We start from the raw sequence: 19,897 nt of genomic DNA, 5'->3' as shown, positions 1-19,897 counted from the left end.
ACATATTCTTTTAAACCATTTTTAAATTCTCATCAACTTGTTTCTAGAAAATAGCATCCCTTATATTGAAAACAATACTTTATCACATTATACTCGTATAAACGCCATAATATGGGGTCACTATGTTGATAGCCCAGCTATAGTGTGATCAAGCTCCAAATTGGACATAAAATCATTACAAAACGTACTTAGCTCTGGACATGAATGCAAAAAAAAAAATGCAATGTGTCTTTAAACGATTCACACAGTTTACACACTTCATTTGAAATGGGTTTTATTCGACTAAGCTAGGTTTCTACATTAAAAGTATCTGTCCTACACTCTAGTTAAATACCACAAAGAGTTTCCGTAATCTAAGAATATTGTTTCAGACTTTTTGATATTTTTGATATTTTTATATTCCTATTTTGTCATCTCTACACTTGTTTTGTTGGAAGAAGCAGAATCAAGCCGAGTGATCATTAACTTCCCATGTGTGACCTAAAGATAGCACGAATTTAAGCATTTCAAACGATTGTTTTCTTATTTAGCATCACCCGAAGGACTAGGCCCTATATTTGTGAATGTAAAGAAGAAACATGTGTACTATTGGTAGAGGTCAGGAAATACTTACAAAACCTATCTAACCAAAGCTGTATTGCTCCAGAGGCAAAACAAGGAAGGTGGATTTCATTTAATTATGATCGCCACGCTTTAAAATAATATACCCCATTTTACTCTCAAGACTACAAGTCATCTCATGATAACCTTATTCACTTCAATACACAGTGGACTAGTTATTGTATAAGAAAGGTAGTCTGTGATTGATCGCCATTATTTGACTTCAATGCACCATGTTTATAACATTCAAACTACACAAGTTGTATAAATAGACATCGAAATCACTCGCCGAATCTTATAATGGAGAGCGATGACAGCCAACTTGTTCTTTCCTATCGAAATGCTAATATTGATTCAGGAAACAGGTGTGAATAAATTTTTGAGTGAAAATGGAAAATATGAAGTTGATATTGAGTAGTAAGGAAAATGTATCAAAGAAACACGATAAGAACTCGCCTTAGTGGAATATCTCGTTCCATCAACCCGTTTCCCATGTCTTTAATTAAGTGCGAAACGTATCTGAATAAGGCATTAATGATGGCGTGAACTATAGGCTTAACGAGTCATTAACTCAACGCCATGGTAATTTCTCATTTAAAATTATTAAATCAACGTGTGGTCTTACTTGATTTTCTCATTATTCATCGTTTTTTTGATACACGTATATTCATCTGTAAAACCTTACCTCAGAGTTTCAAATGGTGAAGGTTACAAAAGTGTCCCCAGTTCACTTCGTAGATATCGTGTTATTGACCACAAAACGGCAGGATCTTTTATCATCGAGATTTGCTTTTTTATTTCAGCTACTTTTTTTGCCAAGAGCCATCATTTTCGCATATCTGCGTTCTTGTCATATATGTGACACCACACACGGTAACGGACACAAATTAAAATAACTCAAAGTACAAAGGTCCCCGAGTCTTTGAAAAACATTACCATAACAACCCAGGGCTGAAAGCGCTGTTTGGTTCATTTTTAAAGTAAGTCTTGTATGCACTTTACAGCACGAACGGTTTATGTTCACATTTTGGATTATTTTGGACATAGAAACGCAGATAATGTTTGTGACTTTTCATGATAAGTTAACTATTTAAAAAGTCGAAACAATATGGCCGCTGATAAACATGTAGATATAGAAACTATTTTAATATGTTGCAGTCATCAAATGATGATCGCTTTCATATAAATCTAGTAAACTAGTCATAAGCTGAGGTCTCAGGCATGTTAATCTATACGACTGTGGATCAAACAAGAATATAAGTATAGTTGTTCTAGCTGCTTTAATATCAACAATATCAATATGAAGGTGGATGTATCAAGCGGTAGTCGCCAATTACATACAGTTGCAAGATTCTACAGTTATACACAGCCAGGGCACCACGTAAACATCATAACCTAATAGCTACGGATTTTGCAATACGGATGTAAAACTCGATGGCTCAAGCAGCGTATGCTTGAATTCGACCCTTGATTATATTAGATTTGAGATTGGTGATTTAATCCCAGCGCACTGAAGTCCTACGAGGAAAGCTAATTACGACACGGAGTTGCCGGTCTGACTGGTGGTTGCTCTCAATTTTCAATAGGGAAATCAATTAATCGAGACCAGAGAAAGAAGCTTGGAGGATGAAGAGACAATGTGAACAACCTGGGAATGAAAATGAATGGATTTTTTTGTATATTTCACAGTCACCCATCATACCACAGCTATTTTCCCCTTTTTTATCTTTCTTCTTTTTAATTGGTTCAGTTGTCCTCATTCATAGTATAGCCAGACTACCTGTACATACCAGAGATATTAACACCAATGCCTTCCCAGAATGTCACAAAATACCCTTTGTATGGAGAAAAAATGCATAGTCCCCCACCTTAATTTAATTAAATATCTTTTACCTCCCGGGAATATTGACTAAAACGAAGTTATTATGGAATTGCTTTTGGCAGTTTGAGTGGAGCAGGTGGTGCGTTGTCTTGGCAGAAACGGCAAAATGATAAAAAGAGTGATACACTCAAACAGTGCATTATATTTACATGTTTTGTTCCAGATTATTTAACCCCTAACCTTTCTCTTTTAAGTGATAGATGTATTCGGCTTGCTTGTATTTGATTGAGCGCCGTTACTTTACACACACACACACACACACACACACACGCGAGGTACATGCAGAATGTTGTATGTAAGATAACAAGGTAATTAAATAAGATTCGAAAGAAAGTGAGTTTACAGTTAACCAGCTCTACCATTGGTTTTAATACACACCACAAAGTGATAATAGTGCGACTCATTCCAACAACACAACGACCACTTTTATGTTATTATTTCCGATTGAACGCGACGCCGCAGTCCAAGTAGGGATTCGCAAGAGAGATATGGGAGAGATGATTCATAGCACTTGAGTCGCATGAATAACAACTGGTACTTTCGAAGCCAAATGCAGTAGACAGAAGGTGTTAATAGAATTAAAGTGCTTTGCAGTAAAAATACCAGTTCTCCTGAGAAATGCTAAATATTGACTATTTAAAAGTCATCACTTGAACCATTTTCGTCGTCGGTTTTGAAAGAATCCTTCCTAACAGCAATTTAAGTTTAGAATGAAAATTACATATTAGTTTTTGGTTTATATGTGTAATATATATGGTGTCAAAATGATTGTTTTTGTCATTTTTGTATATTTCGGATTTATATCTATTCATTGGTTTCAATTTGGTTGAAATAGCTCTTAATCTTTTATTGTTGGTGTGATATTGTGCAATCCTGTGCTTTTATATATGCATCAGCTGCAAAAGATTCAAAAGGTAGATCATAATCAATTTCAGTGGAAGGTACGCCTCTTTCGACCTATTTGTTAGTCTCCCTTGAGTCTTTGTAATTAGACACAATTGACTTCAAAACAAACATTTGAAAGATACCCTGTGTTAATGCAAATACAAGGTAAATCCATCCAGTAACAGCAAAATCAGCTGTAGAACAGTGATATGTTCTCCATGCTACCTTTCTGTACCAAAATATTTTACTCTCAGTTTTCTCGGGCATGTCAAGAGAAGAGCTTCAATCGATATTTTTGACGGATGGTGTTTGTTAAGTATACTCTGTATGGCTCTGTACACCAGCTTGTCTTTGGTCTTTTTCAATATTATCTATGATATTTTTCTGTGAAGTTTTCAAATATCTTAATGTAACCTCCTGCAAATGCTTTAGGATGATCAAATTCAGTGGTTTGGTCGGGGTACGATTAAACAACTGTTGGTAATGAGCAATCCGGAATTATTGGGTGAACCGTACGTGCAACTTCTGCCGTTATGAATTTTGTCTGAGAAATACTTTGAGAACGTTGCCTTAAATACCTCAATCTCATGGGAATTTTGAGATTGTTTTGCTATTTGGCAATTGAGTGATTTCGTTGTCGACATACGACGACAGTGCAATCCGTTGCCGCCAAGTTGAGTCTAATGAAGAGGGCAGTGACCTGGTCAATTTTCTGATCTAGGTCGTGGACTTCCTGTGAACGGAACGGAAGTCCTGTGTTTAGGTTCGGGTTTCAATCTCGATCTAATCAGAGCACAGCCTACATATTAAACAGACCAAAGCCAATGTTCAGTCACTTGTTATTTCAGTTTTCATTTTATGAATGATCAGATGAAACCGTCAACGGGTGAAACAAAATTTGGATCTATAATAAAATGAAAACAGACCTATGAAACTCTTTACATAATATTTGATTACAATTTTGCGGAGGCATTTGTATATGTATCTCGTAATATAATAATACCAGAAATGCACAAAGCGCATTTGTATTATCGTACTTACATAGATGTCACAATAAAGATTTGACGAACCTTAACAATTGCATTTATTAATTTAGTAATTGTCTGGATGCAACCAGCACCAGGTGATGAGTTCGATATCTTGTATATTAAACCTCGTTTTTGAATTATCACCATTGCATCATGCAAATTCCCCTCCTTGCGACAAACGTGTTGTACCGAATGTATACTGTACAGGTATATTTAGATAAGCCATTTGATGTATTGGACTTTTGGAGCCCCTTGCGCACAAAGATGGCACCGTTTGTTGGCGTAAACGCTCTTCAGTCTTCGTTTTCTAATAGTGACATACACCCAACAATTCATTTCATGGATTTTAGATCGGAGATGCTAGGCCTACTTTTCCAAATTATCGACACTGATGGAATTTTCATGATTTCCGATGCTAAGAAACACCCACACGCACTTCATTGAATTCCAGGGATATATCCATTAAGTAGGAAAGCATGTTCTTTAAAATGTTTGACTTTACCAATAAAGTTATCGAAACATTATATCGTGTTTTTGAACCACTCATGTTGTTGTGTGAGCTCCTAAATAAATAAATACTTCCTTGTGTCCTGGAATATAGATCGTTATCAGTTAGTTGACTGTAGTGTCTCATACATTTGATACGAACTTGGCAATAAATGTGCTCTGCTTAAACTCTGTCATGAATAGATGTACCAGCTTTCAAAGTATGGTCATTTCATTTGTCTTAGTGATACTCCAGCCACTATACCGTTTAAAAAAGGCAATCCCTTATGCTTTGACATTAAACTACAAACAGAACATTGTGAACTTGACCTGTACGCTTTTATAGATTTAGATACAGCATTTTCATAATGTTCTTATGTGTTCGAAAAGTTACTTTAACCTGATCATTGAGTGATAATCAACTGGAGTCTGAAGTAAGGGTACATTCAAAAGATAACACCACGCTTAAACCCGTATAATAGCGTAGCTTTTAGAAAACTTTTGTGTCAAATTTTATATGCAAGAGAAATTAGCAGTATGTGTATTAAGTGAAACTTTGTTGGGTTATAGTACACATTTTTTGGAATAATTGGATTTCGCTTTGGCTGTTTTTATTCCACCTTGTATAAAACATATACATGTATGTATTCCAACGGGAACATGAGGAGGAGAGACTCGTACTAAGATAACGATTGTTCCCCCCCCCCCCCCCCCCCCGATTTATTAAGTATATCAACCAGCCAACCAGTTGATATCACATGAAATAATATGAGCATCCGCGTTTGTATGTCTTGGGGGCATTGTATGGGTTTGCTTGAAACAGCCGATTTATTTAGAATATCTTAACGATAAGGATGTGGTATACATTGAGGAACAAACTTTATTTGATAATGGGCATTACAGAGGCGGATCCAGGATTATTTGAAGCAGGGTCCGCGGATGCCCATGGACTAGCACGTTTCTCACTATGGCCCATGGACAAGCACGTTTCTCACAAGGGCGTACCAGTGCTGCCATATGGGAACAGCTAGGGTATGTCCCCGTCAACGCTATCTTCCGTATCACTTGGTAGACATACGATTTCTCCTCGATAATCAAACGCAGCATTTGATATAATTGAATTCTTTCATCATAATGAGGCCAACTATCACCCAAAAATAGTACTTTGAAGCTTTGTTACGTGTCAACGGTGTTAGGAACTAATGCAAGAGAGTCATTTATAGCAAACAGCATATTATCTGGTACTGTAATTGCCATATGAAGATGTTCAGTCCGGTCGTATTTTCATTAGCACACACACACACGTTATTATATATAATTCAGATTGGATTAAGACATCGGGGAAATGGGTGGCGTAAATTGATAAATTAATTAACTGGGTATTCTAGGATCGCTTCTTCTCTTTGTCATATACACTTATGCTCATAAGTAAAGCATCACCTTGAATTTTTCAAAACCTTCTTGTTTGAAATGTCATAGGACTATGCGGTTTTCGTTCATATTTTATAAATATTTATTTATAGTTGAACATTTCTATTTCTTTTATTCACCACACAATGTATTTTAATAATGCGAATGGCTTCAAAAAAGGTAGTGATATGTGCAAAGTCAAGTGGCTAAAAAGTATACTCACTCGGCAATACGTACCTCCCGGTGAAAACAGTTTGTTGACAGAAATAAACTTAAATCACGTTGAATTGATTGACATTAAAGACGGATCAGACAATAAATAGTAAATCAGTTATGAGGAGATCAAGAGCGTGTGTCTTTCCCCTGGTTTTGAGACAGTTTCACTGCCACATGTGACCAGATTCTGTAATAATTGCATTGGGGCCTGCTCCATTTGTCAGGTATTGCAAGCTGGAGCTGTCTGAAGCTTGCTTCTCGTTCACTGCTCTGTCTGTCTTATCCCTGTCATGTTCTGTCACAAAGAGATATTTGCGATTATGCAAGTTAAACACTTTTGGGGATATTACGTATTGCCTTGCATCAAATGTTTTGTACATGATATGCATTAATGTGTTATTCTTAGCGACCAATCAGAATTTCATATGTGTCACTGTCCGGTGAACATCCCTGGAACATATATGTGTAACTTAATTTGTCGACATAAAGCCATTGTGATGACAAATTTGTTAATGTGGTTCTACCAGAAGCAGGCCTGCCCTTAGTATGGTTCGTTTGACGTCATTGTCATTTTGTAACCAGTTTGGATGCTGGACTTGCTGCCATTCTGCACTGTCTGGCAATCTGCTTTATGGACAGTCCATCTCGATGGCTTTCTGCGATACAACGTTCGTCACGCTCAAGGGAAAAACTCATTGTTTTAATGATCGCATATTGAACTCTTTTGACAAACACCGTAGTATCCTGAACATCCTAAAATAGCATCCATTGCTGTACTTGTGCGTGTTATAGAACACGTGAATAATGTCGTATAATTGGGACTTATAAAACGTATTTGGAATGTGTTGACTCGGTTAATTATACATCCACAAAGGAACGTGAAAACTCCGTTATTATCTCCAGGTAATTGTGGGCGTTCTATGTGCAAAAACAGGAAAGGTGCCGATTGTGCAAATTAAACGGGGGCGTCCAATTCTATGGTATTGTATATCAGAATGGCATAAACACGGTAATACGCCATCGTAAGTCAGAGACAAGCGACTGATACGTGACAGTGATCTCAAAGCAACGTCATAACCAACAGCAACGCGTGATTTCGTCCTCTACATATTGAGCATTTGAACGGCAAATATTTTAATATTTGTAATTTATAATTTAAAAATCCCTATTTTGCGCTGAATAAAAAGAGTATTCAAGACGTGTGCACTGAAGAATGGTAGACTTAATCATGTAAAGAATTTGGAAATGCAAAGGCTGTTACTGATGCCTCTTTTCAAAAAAACGTTTATGTATGGCAAACGTTTATGTAATCGGAATTATGCCTCCTTTGTTTGCGTTGATTTTTAGTTTCAATATCAGAAAAGCCATGACAATGCAGCGCAAATTGTCGCTGTGCAGTTGATTGTCAGAGAGGGACATATGCTGATAAACAATACAAAAGAATTAACGCAAAGGAATACAAAAGAATTGAAGCAAAAGAAGAAGAAAAAAGAAAAAGTAGTAACTGACAACAGCTGTTCATCCAAGATGCATATTGGGATTTGAAAGGGTTCTAAAGTATTTAGAGTATTGATCGGCGAAAACGAAATATCTGTTAATGGCAGACCTTTAAGACATGGCCGGGGCTCTCGAAAACTTTTCACCCATAGTCTAAGGGACTGTTTGAAACTTATTTTAAACTTATTTTTATGACCAACAAACTTTGCTGGTCGCTGCGGATAAGTCGTTTAAGGGACGTTTGAAAGTTAGGGTGCCACCTTTGGGAGTATGCGAACAAATATTGAAACAAAGGCTCAAAAACTACACATAACATTTGATTATCTTATTGTTTATGGTTAAACGTTTGTGCTGGGGAGCATTGATAATTGGAATGAAGGCTTGGAAAACTGTCGTGCTGACATACCTTCGTTATCGATTTTAAATATATCAAAATAACCACTTAAATGAAAGAAAAAACCTTTGGTTACGCATAGTCATAATGCACTAAGCTAAAAACAAGTATGAAGTTGACCTGAAAAAGTTGAGATACCACTGTGCATGGTGAAATTCAAATGCAAACATGCAAGCGGTTTTATCCACGGTAAAGCAGTTATTTACCTTTACAATATTTCACCATAGATCGTTGTTGTTGTATCATATCTTTAAAAATTTTAGTCATGAAAAAAAGATACATGGCGTGTCACTAAAATATGACAAAAACCAGATTAACAGATAAATGCATATAAGTCACATAAGTGTACAAAGCCTAGATGGTGACCATTCACTGACGAGTGAGTCAAATAGATGTAATTAAATGCTAGGCACGGTATCTGCACTTAGAAATATTGAATTGGGAAGGAAAACGAATATGAAATATGTGCAATATATTTGGCCAACTTTTTTCACACAAGAAAAAAGGTAATGCCACCTTCAATCTTGAGTTTGTGGTTTTAAGTAAAATACCGAGTGATCTTTCACAAAGTTGACCTGATAATTACGACTTCTTGAAGATCCATCAGCAAAACTAATAACAATGCTTTCTTCTAGGAATCAAAGTGTTTTTGCGCGGCAAAGCGCACGTAGAATGGAAAATCATGCGCAGTGGTGAACGGAGGACAGTAAAAGAAGACCAATACTTCATTGAAGATAAACAAAGTGTATGGGGGAAAGGTAAATGTATTCGATTGCCAGACTTAGTGTATAACATTCTTTCAAATCTTAACCTCTATATGAAAACGAATCTAGGCATTTACCTTCAACGTGGTCCGTTTTCTGATCTTATACGTCTAGATATAGATGGTATTTTGCCTAGGCCCTACTTAACAATATGTAATCTGTCAGTTCCCGCCTACCACCACCCACCGTCCTGACTACTTAAACAACGGTAATGGTTGCGTGGCTTTATGATAGACATGACATTTGTTCAAATTACAACAGTCAGCATTGCGGTTGTCACTTTTCTTCGTCTAAAGGTATTTGTGTTCCAGGCCCACGAGTTTCCATTTTAAATGTTGGGTAAATAACAGGACTACTAGTAGAACTAAAGGTTGGGCCTGCTTTTAATGTGACATGGGTGTGAGTTGACCGTTATTCTGCTGCACTGTGCACCTTTGTGTGCACATTTAAACCTATATACATTTCTATCATTTTAGAGCACAACGACCATGATGACAAATCGAATCCCATACTTCACCGCGGAGATCACAAGTTTCCGTTCTCCTTCACACTGCCGGAGAGTGCTCTCCCGTGTTCATTTGAAAGCAAGATAGGCACAATTCGATACTACTTACGGGTGACAATTGACATCCCTTATTATTCCCCGCCCCAGGGTCTGAAGTACTTCACAATAATTGGTCCACACATAGATTGCATGGATGAAAGATATCTGGTAAGTGAGAGCCATGCAGGTTCCTTTTTGCCGCAAGTACTCTTTGTACGATGGACTTTGGTATACATTCGTGTTACTTGCATTTTAAGACAAGGACCAGTAAGTGTTATTTTTGAAACATTCATTTGTAATGTAATTAAAGTCACTCAGGAAACAAAAGCTTCTTCAAATAATCTTGCAACTGCAACTGGTTATTTTGCTGAAAGAAAATGAAAAAACATATAAACACGGGTAATATCTAAAATGTCAGTTTCATGAAGGGAAAGATAAATGCCTAATATCAAAATAAAAATTGAAAGCTATTGAAATAAAGTAATGTATAATTGAAATGGAGTAGAAATAGGTGGTGCAATGGTCAGACTAGAGAGGAATAATTCTCGTGATATACATAGAGTAGAAACACATTTTATGTTATACTTATGAAGCCAAAAATTAAAGAAGAATTTAATACGAAATGCACTCAATGTTCAAGGCAGGGGCGGATCCAGGATTATTTGAAGGGGGGGGGGGATCTGCGGATGCAAGCCGAACTCTCCCCCCCCCACCCCCCCACCCCACCCCTCCGTTGGCGTTGGAAAAAAATGATATTTTAGAGGGCAAATGGTGCCATTTGGTACGGTTTAGAACTATTATTCAGCTAGTCAAAATTTTAATTTCAAGAGGGGACCATTGTTGTCATTTTTTCAAAAATAGAAGGGGTTTGGGGGGAACAGGACCCCCCTGACCCTCTCATCTAAATCTGCCACTGCAAGGTATTGACTTTTTTGCCATTTGATAACCTTTATGTCTTTAATAAATTTATTCAAACAATTCCTGTTTGGTACAGTAATTGCCCTGTCGATTCCTATATTTGATAACCATGCATGTTCCTTTATATTCCATTTTATATTTAGTATATTGGATTTTGTTTATTTACGTGTTTGTTTCTAGACAGCCCTTACGGCAGAGGACAAACTGACCACGTGCTGTTTCTGCTGCAATAAAGGTCCTGTTGTATTAAAAGCCACCCTGGACAGGAGCGGGTATTGTTGTGGAGAGAATATTAAGCTCAAGGCTGAGGTACAAAATGGTAGTGGAAACAAAGTTTGGCTTATGGTGAGACTCATACAGGTAGGGCTCTGAAATAGGTCTCCTAACATTTATAGCGTACTGCAATAATGGACCTGCAACAATGAACAATGAAGGGTACAATGAACCTGCAAGTGATAATACCACCTTGCAATAATTTTTTTTTATTTTCCCTCTTTAAGTCCAGATGCAGCAAAATCTTCCGTGTTGTAAACAAACGAATTATCGTTAATCTTTTCCGGTTTGATATGTCTGCGCTTAATATTTAGCTGAGCTCGTGACTAGCTATGGAATTATATTTGCGTGATACTTTGTATGAGCTAAATCGCTGTCTGGAATGAAAACAAAACGAAACCAGATAGTAGACCTGTTCACTGGGGCGGAGGACAAAAATGTCGACACTTAAAAAGGAACGACAGTCCAGGAACAACAGTTTAGGGGTACTCCCTTTTTCTTTGAGTACAGATAAAGATGGTGTTGTAGACCCCATGTGATCTTAGGCAAATTGGGAAAAAATTGATTACAGCGTCTATAATTGATTTAGACGTGAGAAAGTTCTAAAATACTTTAAATGATTATTAACACAGTGACATTATTCATATGATATGAATTTCCAACAAAATTTATCTAATTTTATTTATTTTAGTATGTAGAATACTTCATAAACAAAGGCGTACTGGGACTATCCAAAGAAATACACCACAGGGTGTGGGAATACAAAAGTGACCTTGTCCCAGCACACCATACTACCAAGTTTGACGACATAAATACCAAACTCCAAGTCCCTGTGATGCCACCGACTCTTATAGATGTTTGCAAGGTTATACAGATTTATTATATACTAAGGGTACGTATGGTTCCTTTTTGTGATGTGTACACGCCTTTACGGAAAAGATATTGAATTTTCTTCGTAGTGTGTTAATAATACTAGTAGCAAAGACTGAAAAACAGTGACACTTCTTCCTAGTCTTTGGGTCCAATGTTGACTGCTATGACTGTTTGAAAGAAAAGTACCAACAGTAAACTGTTTTTTCCAGTTGTTTCTTTTCCTATATTTTCTATTTTTGTGTTGCATAAAGTCTGTATAAAATTGGCTCATTGAGTTTGCGTTAGTTAATAACCTTAACTAGATACAAAGTGAACAGTTAATCATAAACGTCAATAGAAACGAGTCTTTGGGTTGCATTTTTTATCATTTCATTGATTTAAGCTGTGGGCGTTTATTCTTTTAAGCATGCGATCTAATACCCTTTCTGACACTACGTCTCTCAAATACGATGCTATCGTTGAATTGTTTATGAGTTGAGGGGGTGGCAAAATTAATTAAGCTTATCGACGCAAGAGCAGCACTTACCAACAGCTAAAAATAATAACAGTCTGGTTTTGATGCACAAAGGAAGAGATGAATTATGATATGGACCTAACATGACCGGATGGTATGACACAAAAGAGCTGTTAGAGGCCTTTTTTCGCCAGGGGATATTTGTGTTATCATCAGAACAGCGACCATCTCAGACACAGCCTTTGGGCAATCAAAACCGAGTTACAAAAAAAAAAAAAAAAAAAACACTGATGCCTATATTACGACTTACTATTTCTATGACGATGCCTTTGGGAACACGGCCTTTGATTCGGTCTGATGGAATCATTAATGCTTTAAGGGAACAAAACTTCCCTAAATATACGCGTGCCAACATTCCGATACACGCCAATCGTTATTTGGTATACAGTTTGTCAATGAGATGTATTTAATGCATTGTTCATCACTCAATTTCAAAAGTACGCTAGGATATACTAAATGGACAACACACATACACACACACACACACACACACACACACACACACACTATTTTTCCATTCGAATGAACTGAAATTTGGAATGTCTGAAATAAGAATTTCATTTTATCTAAAATTTTGCAATCATATTTTGGTCTTTTTCCAACAGGTCTCGCTGGGCCGTGACAAGGCTGGAGAAGATTTAGAGATTGATTTCCCAATGACAATCGCCACAGTTCCATTTAGAATACCCAATGCTCCAATGCCAGAACTTAAATATGGTAGGTAGACGGGAACGAAGACCTCAAGCCTCTGAAAATTTATAACTGCTTCACAGTAAAGACAGCACTCTTTTCTTATCAACATACGACGTGTTGTCGACGGGACGACACTTCTTTACTGCAAGCGCACGTATCTACATGTATGTGCGAATACAGGTTCACTGAAGCGGAAAAGCGCTCTAAGAAGCGGAAAAGGAATGCAATAGTAAAAAGATATTTTAGGTGAATTTTTCGTTCATCTGAATTTTTTTCATCGATTTTCCTCTTTTGATACAAGAAGAATATTGGACTAATGCACTGTTGTTTGGGGGCTTTTTAATGATTTCTGTGTTACACCGAAATCATTTCAGTCGGTTCAGCGACTCGTAAAAAGCATTCAGAATTCATCTTATAATCTTATCTGCAACCTCCATAGCGCATGAAACATAGCTACGATTCGGAAACTGGAATGAAATCAATACAACATGCTTCTTTCAGACACGAAATACAGTAATCTTTTAATCTGGAACCACCTGATGTTATTTCGCAAGTTAGTTTGATAACCTCAGTGATAGGGGTCGTATCAAATCTGCAATGGGAAGTGCGTTAACACTATCAGGCTTACTGGCGCAGTTTCGGTTCGAACACGTTTAAGTAATTTAAAGAGAATTATGAAATTTAAAATATCTTAAGTTTTTAGCCAGTTCGTAGTGCGGTATTTGGGTAAGAGCGTTTTACATATACAATTCACTTACAATAGAAGTAGTTGACAAACAAATATACCTAAGAGGGCAGTTGTCGCCATTAACAATAAAAACAATTTGTTTTTGAAGTTTAAAAAATGAACAAGCGAGGTAAGCTGCCTGCCTTTTCAACTTTTCATCAGACGCAAAATAGCCGTCTAAAATTCTCGGCACTCTTTTCTAAGTCAAATTTCGACTCAAGTGGCTTTGTGGAAAAGGTGCCATTTCAGTCCCAACAAAGCGCTGAGAACAACTCAGTGACAAGTTTACCGAGTCATAAAGGTCTTACTGTTTTACTGCCATGCAGTCTTAGATACCAAGTTTACTAATAGATGATAATAAAACACGTGTCAATTTGTTTCAGAACACGGAGTAGACACTGCGGAAGGGGGCATGTACATCAGCCCGGAATTCCAATTGGGTCAGGTATACGATGGAACAGAATCTGGCGACGAAACAGTATTATACAGACCCGTATATGCTTGTGTGCCACACGAAAAAATCACTGTCACTAATGTGCCGAACTGCCACGAGGTTTGTCAGCATAGAGACCGAGAACAAAGTGAAGAATCGGAGTCAAATGGCGACGCCATTAAAATGTCTGAAATACCAAAGAATTCAAAAATTGGAACCGCCTGTCACAAAACTGACCCGTGCTCTTCTACGGCCAAAGTGTGAAGGGTGACACGCAAACAAATCACGTCTTGTTTATTTTACATGAGAAAGAAGGGTTTCCATTAAGTGAAACGTTAATGTTAAACAGAACAGGCGAATCGAGTTGCAAATGCGCCCCTTGAAGAGACACATCAAAAGGGAACGTACGTGCTTCCGAATATGGGCCTTAAGTCGGAATGTGCACTGGCAACAACCTTATGCTGTACGTTTTTGTACATTTGAATAACACTTCGAGCGTTACGCTCACATAGCATTTTACACTGAATTCTGCAATACAAATACGCAGCAGCGAATGATGACCAGCTGATCACTTGAATGTAATATATTTCTTATGCAATTCATATATGAAAATATTCATAAATGGATAAAATATATCATATCTACCACTCCTAAAACATTTATACGTCAAGATCCATAGATGCGAATTGTGCACCTTAAGTATAAAGATTTTGCAGGTGAAATAGTGTTATTGATACCTACAGTTTGATACGAGTGAAGTCCTGACTCTTATTCAAGCTTTTTCATTAGTAATGATTTCGATCGATGCGGTAAGCATGCCATGCCGTTATGAACTACGTGAGGATTGTTCGGGAAAACAGGAAGTGAACGCGCTTCGGTTACAGCACGATTGATACCCGTTGCTAAAATAATTTTTCCCAAAAAGCTCTCCAGGTTGAATCAAAAGGACCTCGTGGATAAGCACTTTTCTAAACAATAATTCATGTTTATTATTATTATTATTATTATTATTATTATTATTCTGTCTATTTGAAAGTTCATCGCTGCATGGGTCAGTTATTTAGACAATATCACAGAAGATGAATTCAGTTTCATCCATATCCATGGTAAGAACAGGTCTGTGTTAGATGGCAAGTTGAGATTTTATGTAATCTAGTCGTCTAAATTGGCGAATTTGTTTGATATCCGGCCTGCAAAAAGTCGCGTACGGACAATCTTTTATGTTTGGACAAAAGCAGGTCCCTAAGGCGGGCTTGTACTTTCCTTATATGCAAAGTGTTTAGTTTCATTTCCCCTCTTTAATCGATGGTTGTCTAGTAGCGTTATGTCACATTTTAGCTATTCTCGTATTTTCATACACTTTTCAGTCGTTGCAATTTCTTACATTTTAATACACGGTTTTTATTATTTATCCAATCTTATCTTATTTATTTTATTATTAGATTGATTTTCACAACGAGTGCCACGCTCGTCTTCTTACTGTAGATTAACACTTATCAGTGGAAATATAGCAACACGTAGATGGAATAGTCTTCTTAATAAACAAATGATTACAACTAAAGAGTTGTTCTTGATGAGCCAAAACGATACTGACGTCATACGATTAAGCTTGGTGAGAGGTGATAAGAGAGTTTCCAAATACCTTTTGATTAGAGCTTAGAACTTACTGGCCATTATGCGACTGAGTTTGGGCATACGTTGGGCCTGCGGAGTCCTGTTTCAGAGTTAATTCTTTTCTTTTTTTATTTCAAAATACAGGACAGTATATAGCTGACTTGCAGATGGCACTTTGCCAGAACAGCAAGAGGTAAAACAACAAGATTATAAACAATCGTTCAGATTGAAAATCATCAGATTCTTAATAAGCCGTTTTTCATGCTACACCCGGGTTAATCCGGATTTTGTTCACTCCCTACTGACCACAGCTGGGTTAATTATCGGCATCTAGGCATTTTTGGCGTTATCCGATTGCTTCAATACATACGTGTATTCGCAGTCAATACATGTGGTCTAATACACTGTTACTCAAAATGTTTCACACCCTGTTCACGCCTTGGCTACGTGTTAACTTAGACGTATTAACCATTTGTCTTGCCCTTTAGCCATGTTGGACTATGTCACAGATTAGCGGGCAAGGTGAAGCAAATGATGAGCCCGTAATTTTGTAGCAATGGCAATGGCAGAGTAAGTGTAGGTTCTTCTTGCAATGTTGATGATGATACGGTCACTAGGTCGTCAGTGACACGGGGTCGACCTGTGGATTTGACAGGAGCTATACAGTTGGCCCTGAAACGCTAAACCGTCTTGTTGGATTTCCTGAGGCATATTTAATTGAGTACATTGGTCCAACTTTTATCCATCTCAATTGTGGAGCTCAGAACTAATAAAACGAGGGTATACGAAAGGATAATAATGTAATGCTTTTACACTTCATAAAATGGATTCTTTCGTAATCTGACAATAAAATATCCAATTTTATAATAATAAGGAAGCGTTACCAGCTTAAAAATTCCACAAAATATTTAATCATATTCATTTTACTCATTGCAGTTGGGTAAAGCTCTCTTTGGTACATTTAGAGAGACAATAGACAGTGTCTTCCTTCGACAGCGCAATCATTAATATAAAAAATCCACAATTGTAATGTGATGCTGTTTTAACACCACAAGCAAAATGTTTTACTTTTTTTGTAGAACTTGGAATCCTGTATATAAAACATTGGCCTTTTATTAAGGACAATCTAAAATGCCTATTATGTATGTATTAGATAGTGTTGAATCCGAAGCCCTTAAAATATCAAGACATTTTACTACCTGACACAGTTTGAGGCCTCCTTCACAAATATGAACCAACCGTCATTTCTTTTAACCTTACCTACAGCAAGGCATATTCTCCACACAACACATAACTGCACCACTGCGTGCTGAATGGAAAAAAATCCCCAAGATTCCGCAATATGCACACTCGCCTCAGGCTTCCATAGAAGCACAAAAATTAGTGAGGCTAAATTCTATTCTGCAAATGGCATTACATAACTTGGATCAGAGATTACGATCGAACAAAACGTGCAAATGGAGAACTTGATAAAAACCACAATTGCAGATTTTATTGTATCCATTTCGTTTACTTTTCAACATGAAAATAACTTTTCTTCTTTCATCGGTTGCTTTAAATCACATCAGATCTATTCATCAAATATGAAGGGGGATATCGTCATTGCGACAGAGAAGCTACGTAAATTTAACCGCCTAAAAATTGTGCTTAACCCTCTTTTCACACCTGGCTTGCGACTGCATGGAGTTCGAATTTTTACCCACTCTCACAAATATGTAACAAAAGAAAAAACTTCAACATTTAAAGTTCATTAGTCCTTATGTATGAATTTGATGTTGACAATCAAATATTGTCAAACCTCCAAGTTTGAAGGGGCTGAGAGTGGGCAAAATACTCGTCCTCCAAGCGGTCTCAAGCCCAAAATAAAAGGGGTTTAAAGAGGTCTGGACCGAGGAATCCAACGGAATACAGCGGTGAGTGCGTCTGTAGAGGAGGCATAAACAAATAATTAATGCAAATTTGCAATACTCTTTAGGCCTTTTAGCTTATTTTTTTTTGGGGGGGGCTATTTAGCACCTTTAGCATAAATTAAAGATTATTCCTTTTTTATTTTTACAACAAATATATTAAATACATATTATGTAAAACCATTTTCCAAGTGTAAAGCACTGGATCAGGAAAATGGCCGAAAACAAGCAAGATTTCTGAATGTAAGAGTGCATATTGTGAACACCACGAGTAGGCATCGTGTTTTTTGGATGACTGATTTACCGCCAAATGTACACAGAGATGTTTGATGGTTAGACTATGGAAGTCTATACTAAATTAAACATGAAAAGTTTCAAATGAAGGTGTTTACTTGCAGGACTGGTTAATTCACATTTTACATGAACTGCTACAAATTATTTACTGTCTTTAGTACAATAAAAGAGGTTTTTCAATCTGACAAGTACTAGTTGTTTGTCTTGTTGCAGGACTACATCAATTTACCATTTTAAAATAGCTGCTCAGATATTCTACGGCGTCGCAAAGGTTTCACCAAATTACTGACAACTCAAAAAAGAAATTAAACAAAACCTCCCGCCATTGTTAGGTGCAGTTATTTTGATCTATCTTTTACAGCTCCGTTAAATACTATATCAAAATATCTGAAAATTTTCACTCAGATTGGGGTTTATAACAAAATGTTAATCAGATTAAGTTACCGTAAAGCAAGCAGCAAGAAGTGTATCATTTATTCCTCTTTTGTAATTCGTTATAGATATCAATTTCACATTAAATACTTAAATGGCCATTCTTTTCTTACATTATTTTTTCATCTTCTCATTTATTCTCTTACCAGTGGTAGATGCCACCCTGTTACTCATTGAAACAACCATTTAATTAGAATACTGCAATTGCATGCAGCATCGAAGATAGAAGGAATGAAAGTCGCCGTTCACTTAGTTAAAGACAAAAAAGTAAACAGATGTCTTTAAAATATAAAGTGAGATATTTCGAATTTGAAACCGACTGCATGATTGTTTTCAATCACTGAAAATTATGGATAATGCCAGGAAAAGTGTGCATTCTTTTTAGCCAACATTTAGCAACCCCTGCCACCAATCTTTTTTATTTTGATTTGACACTTGCCAAAATTGTTCCAATAATAGTTTTATGTAACATATATTCACTACAAACATATTCGGGATACAGATTTTACACATTTCAATGTCTCCAGTAAATTAACTTTCCTCCGGCATGCCCCAGCATGAAACGTTGAAATATATTTTTTTTAAAATTAACTACGTTGTACCTTACACGTAATTATTGAAAGTTATTATTTTTAGCGACTCTAAAGTGCCATGACACTTATAGCCAATTTGCTGCAATTTGAGGAAAGTTGGCGTTGAGTCGGACAATATTATATAGTGAGGTGACGAGAAAAGGGGAAGCTTGACAGCGACAAAAAAAAATATATATATACATCTAATTTGTAGAAAATTGTTATTTTTCTTTAGCAAATTAGAAATAGTGTCCAATTCTGATCAATCAAAGTTGAATACAATCAAATTTGTGTCCAATTTTGACCGATCACGGAATGACAACTTTTGTTCTGAAGTATATGGGGACTCTATTTGATATGTGCTGTAAAAACACACCTGTATTTGCCGAACTGCGGTAATATTTTTTTCGTGTACAACTGTGAAATCGCCTTGTTTTCAATTAATCACGCGTTGCTTCTTTTTGGACGTGTTTGTTACGGCTCAAAGGGTATCAGGCGGGCGAGGGCTATATCTAGGCCTTTGAAACGAACTGACGGGTTCAACTTGTTCTTCATTATCAGTGTCCTTAATCTCCTTTACTTTGAAAATAATTGGAAATCTTAGACAAACCATGATTTACGTGACGCGACAACCTGGCGTCTTTTAACACTTTTCTCGTCTCATTGAAAAAATTAAAGAATACATGCAGTTATGTTTCTTTGATAATATTTCAACAAAATAAAACTTACTATTAGAATTGGTTAAATTTGGGTTTTTTAAAGTGTTTTGCTATCAATTATATCATATGATTCCAATGCGTTATGTTAGAATTAAACAAAGTGATTTTAGTGGAAACGTAAGACAACTTCCTGATGCTCTTTTAAAACGGTGATCACAGTGAAGATGATAAAGAATTTTGGTCCACCGGATCGGAACACGACAATTTATTTCATTAAGACAA

The 19,897-nt window shown here is 36.7% G+C and overlaps 1 protein-coding gene across 2 annotated transcripts in view; it reads left to right on the top strand.

Annotated features, from left to right (window-relative positions):
• The window catches only part of LOC106176341 (arrestin domain-containing protein 3), a 33,495-nt gene extending 18,636 nt beyond the window's left edge, over positions 1–14,859 (top strand). For both annotated transcript variants that reach the window (XM_087003685.1, XM_013558681.2), the window contains 6 exons: positions 9,034–9,156; positions 9,639–9,874; positions 10,805–10,984; positions 11,589–11,789; positions 12,890–13,001; positions 14,088–14,859. In XM_087003685.1, the coding sequence (XP_086859811.1) occupies positions 9,034–9,156; positions 9,639–9,874; positions 10,805–10,984; positions 11,589–11,789; positions 12,890–13,001; positions 14,088–14,401 (1,166 nt within the window). In that variant the 3' untranslated portion in view covers positions 14,402–14,859. The remainder of the gene's footprint in view (positions 1–9,033; positions 9,157–9,638; positions 9,875–10,804; positions 10,985–11,588; positions 11,790–12,889; positions 13,002–14,087) is intronic.
• Positions 14,860–19,897: the final 5,038 nt, after the last annotated feature.

The sequence above is a fragment of the Lingula anatina genome, chromosome 1 (assembly GCF_051362555.1).
Source record: "Lingula anatina isolate TDL-2025a chromosome 1, LinAna3.0, whole genome shotgun sequence".
Classification (NCBI taxonomy): domain Eukaryota; kingdom Metazoa; phylum Brachiopoda; class Lingulata; order Lingulida; family Lingulidae; genus Lingula; species Lingula anatina.
This window is presented reverse-complemented; position numbering and strand designations above follow the sequence as displayed.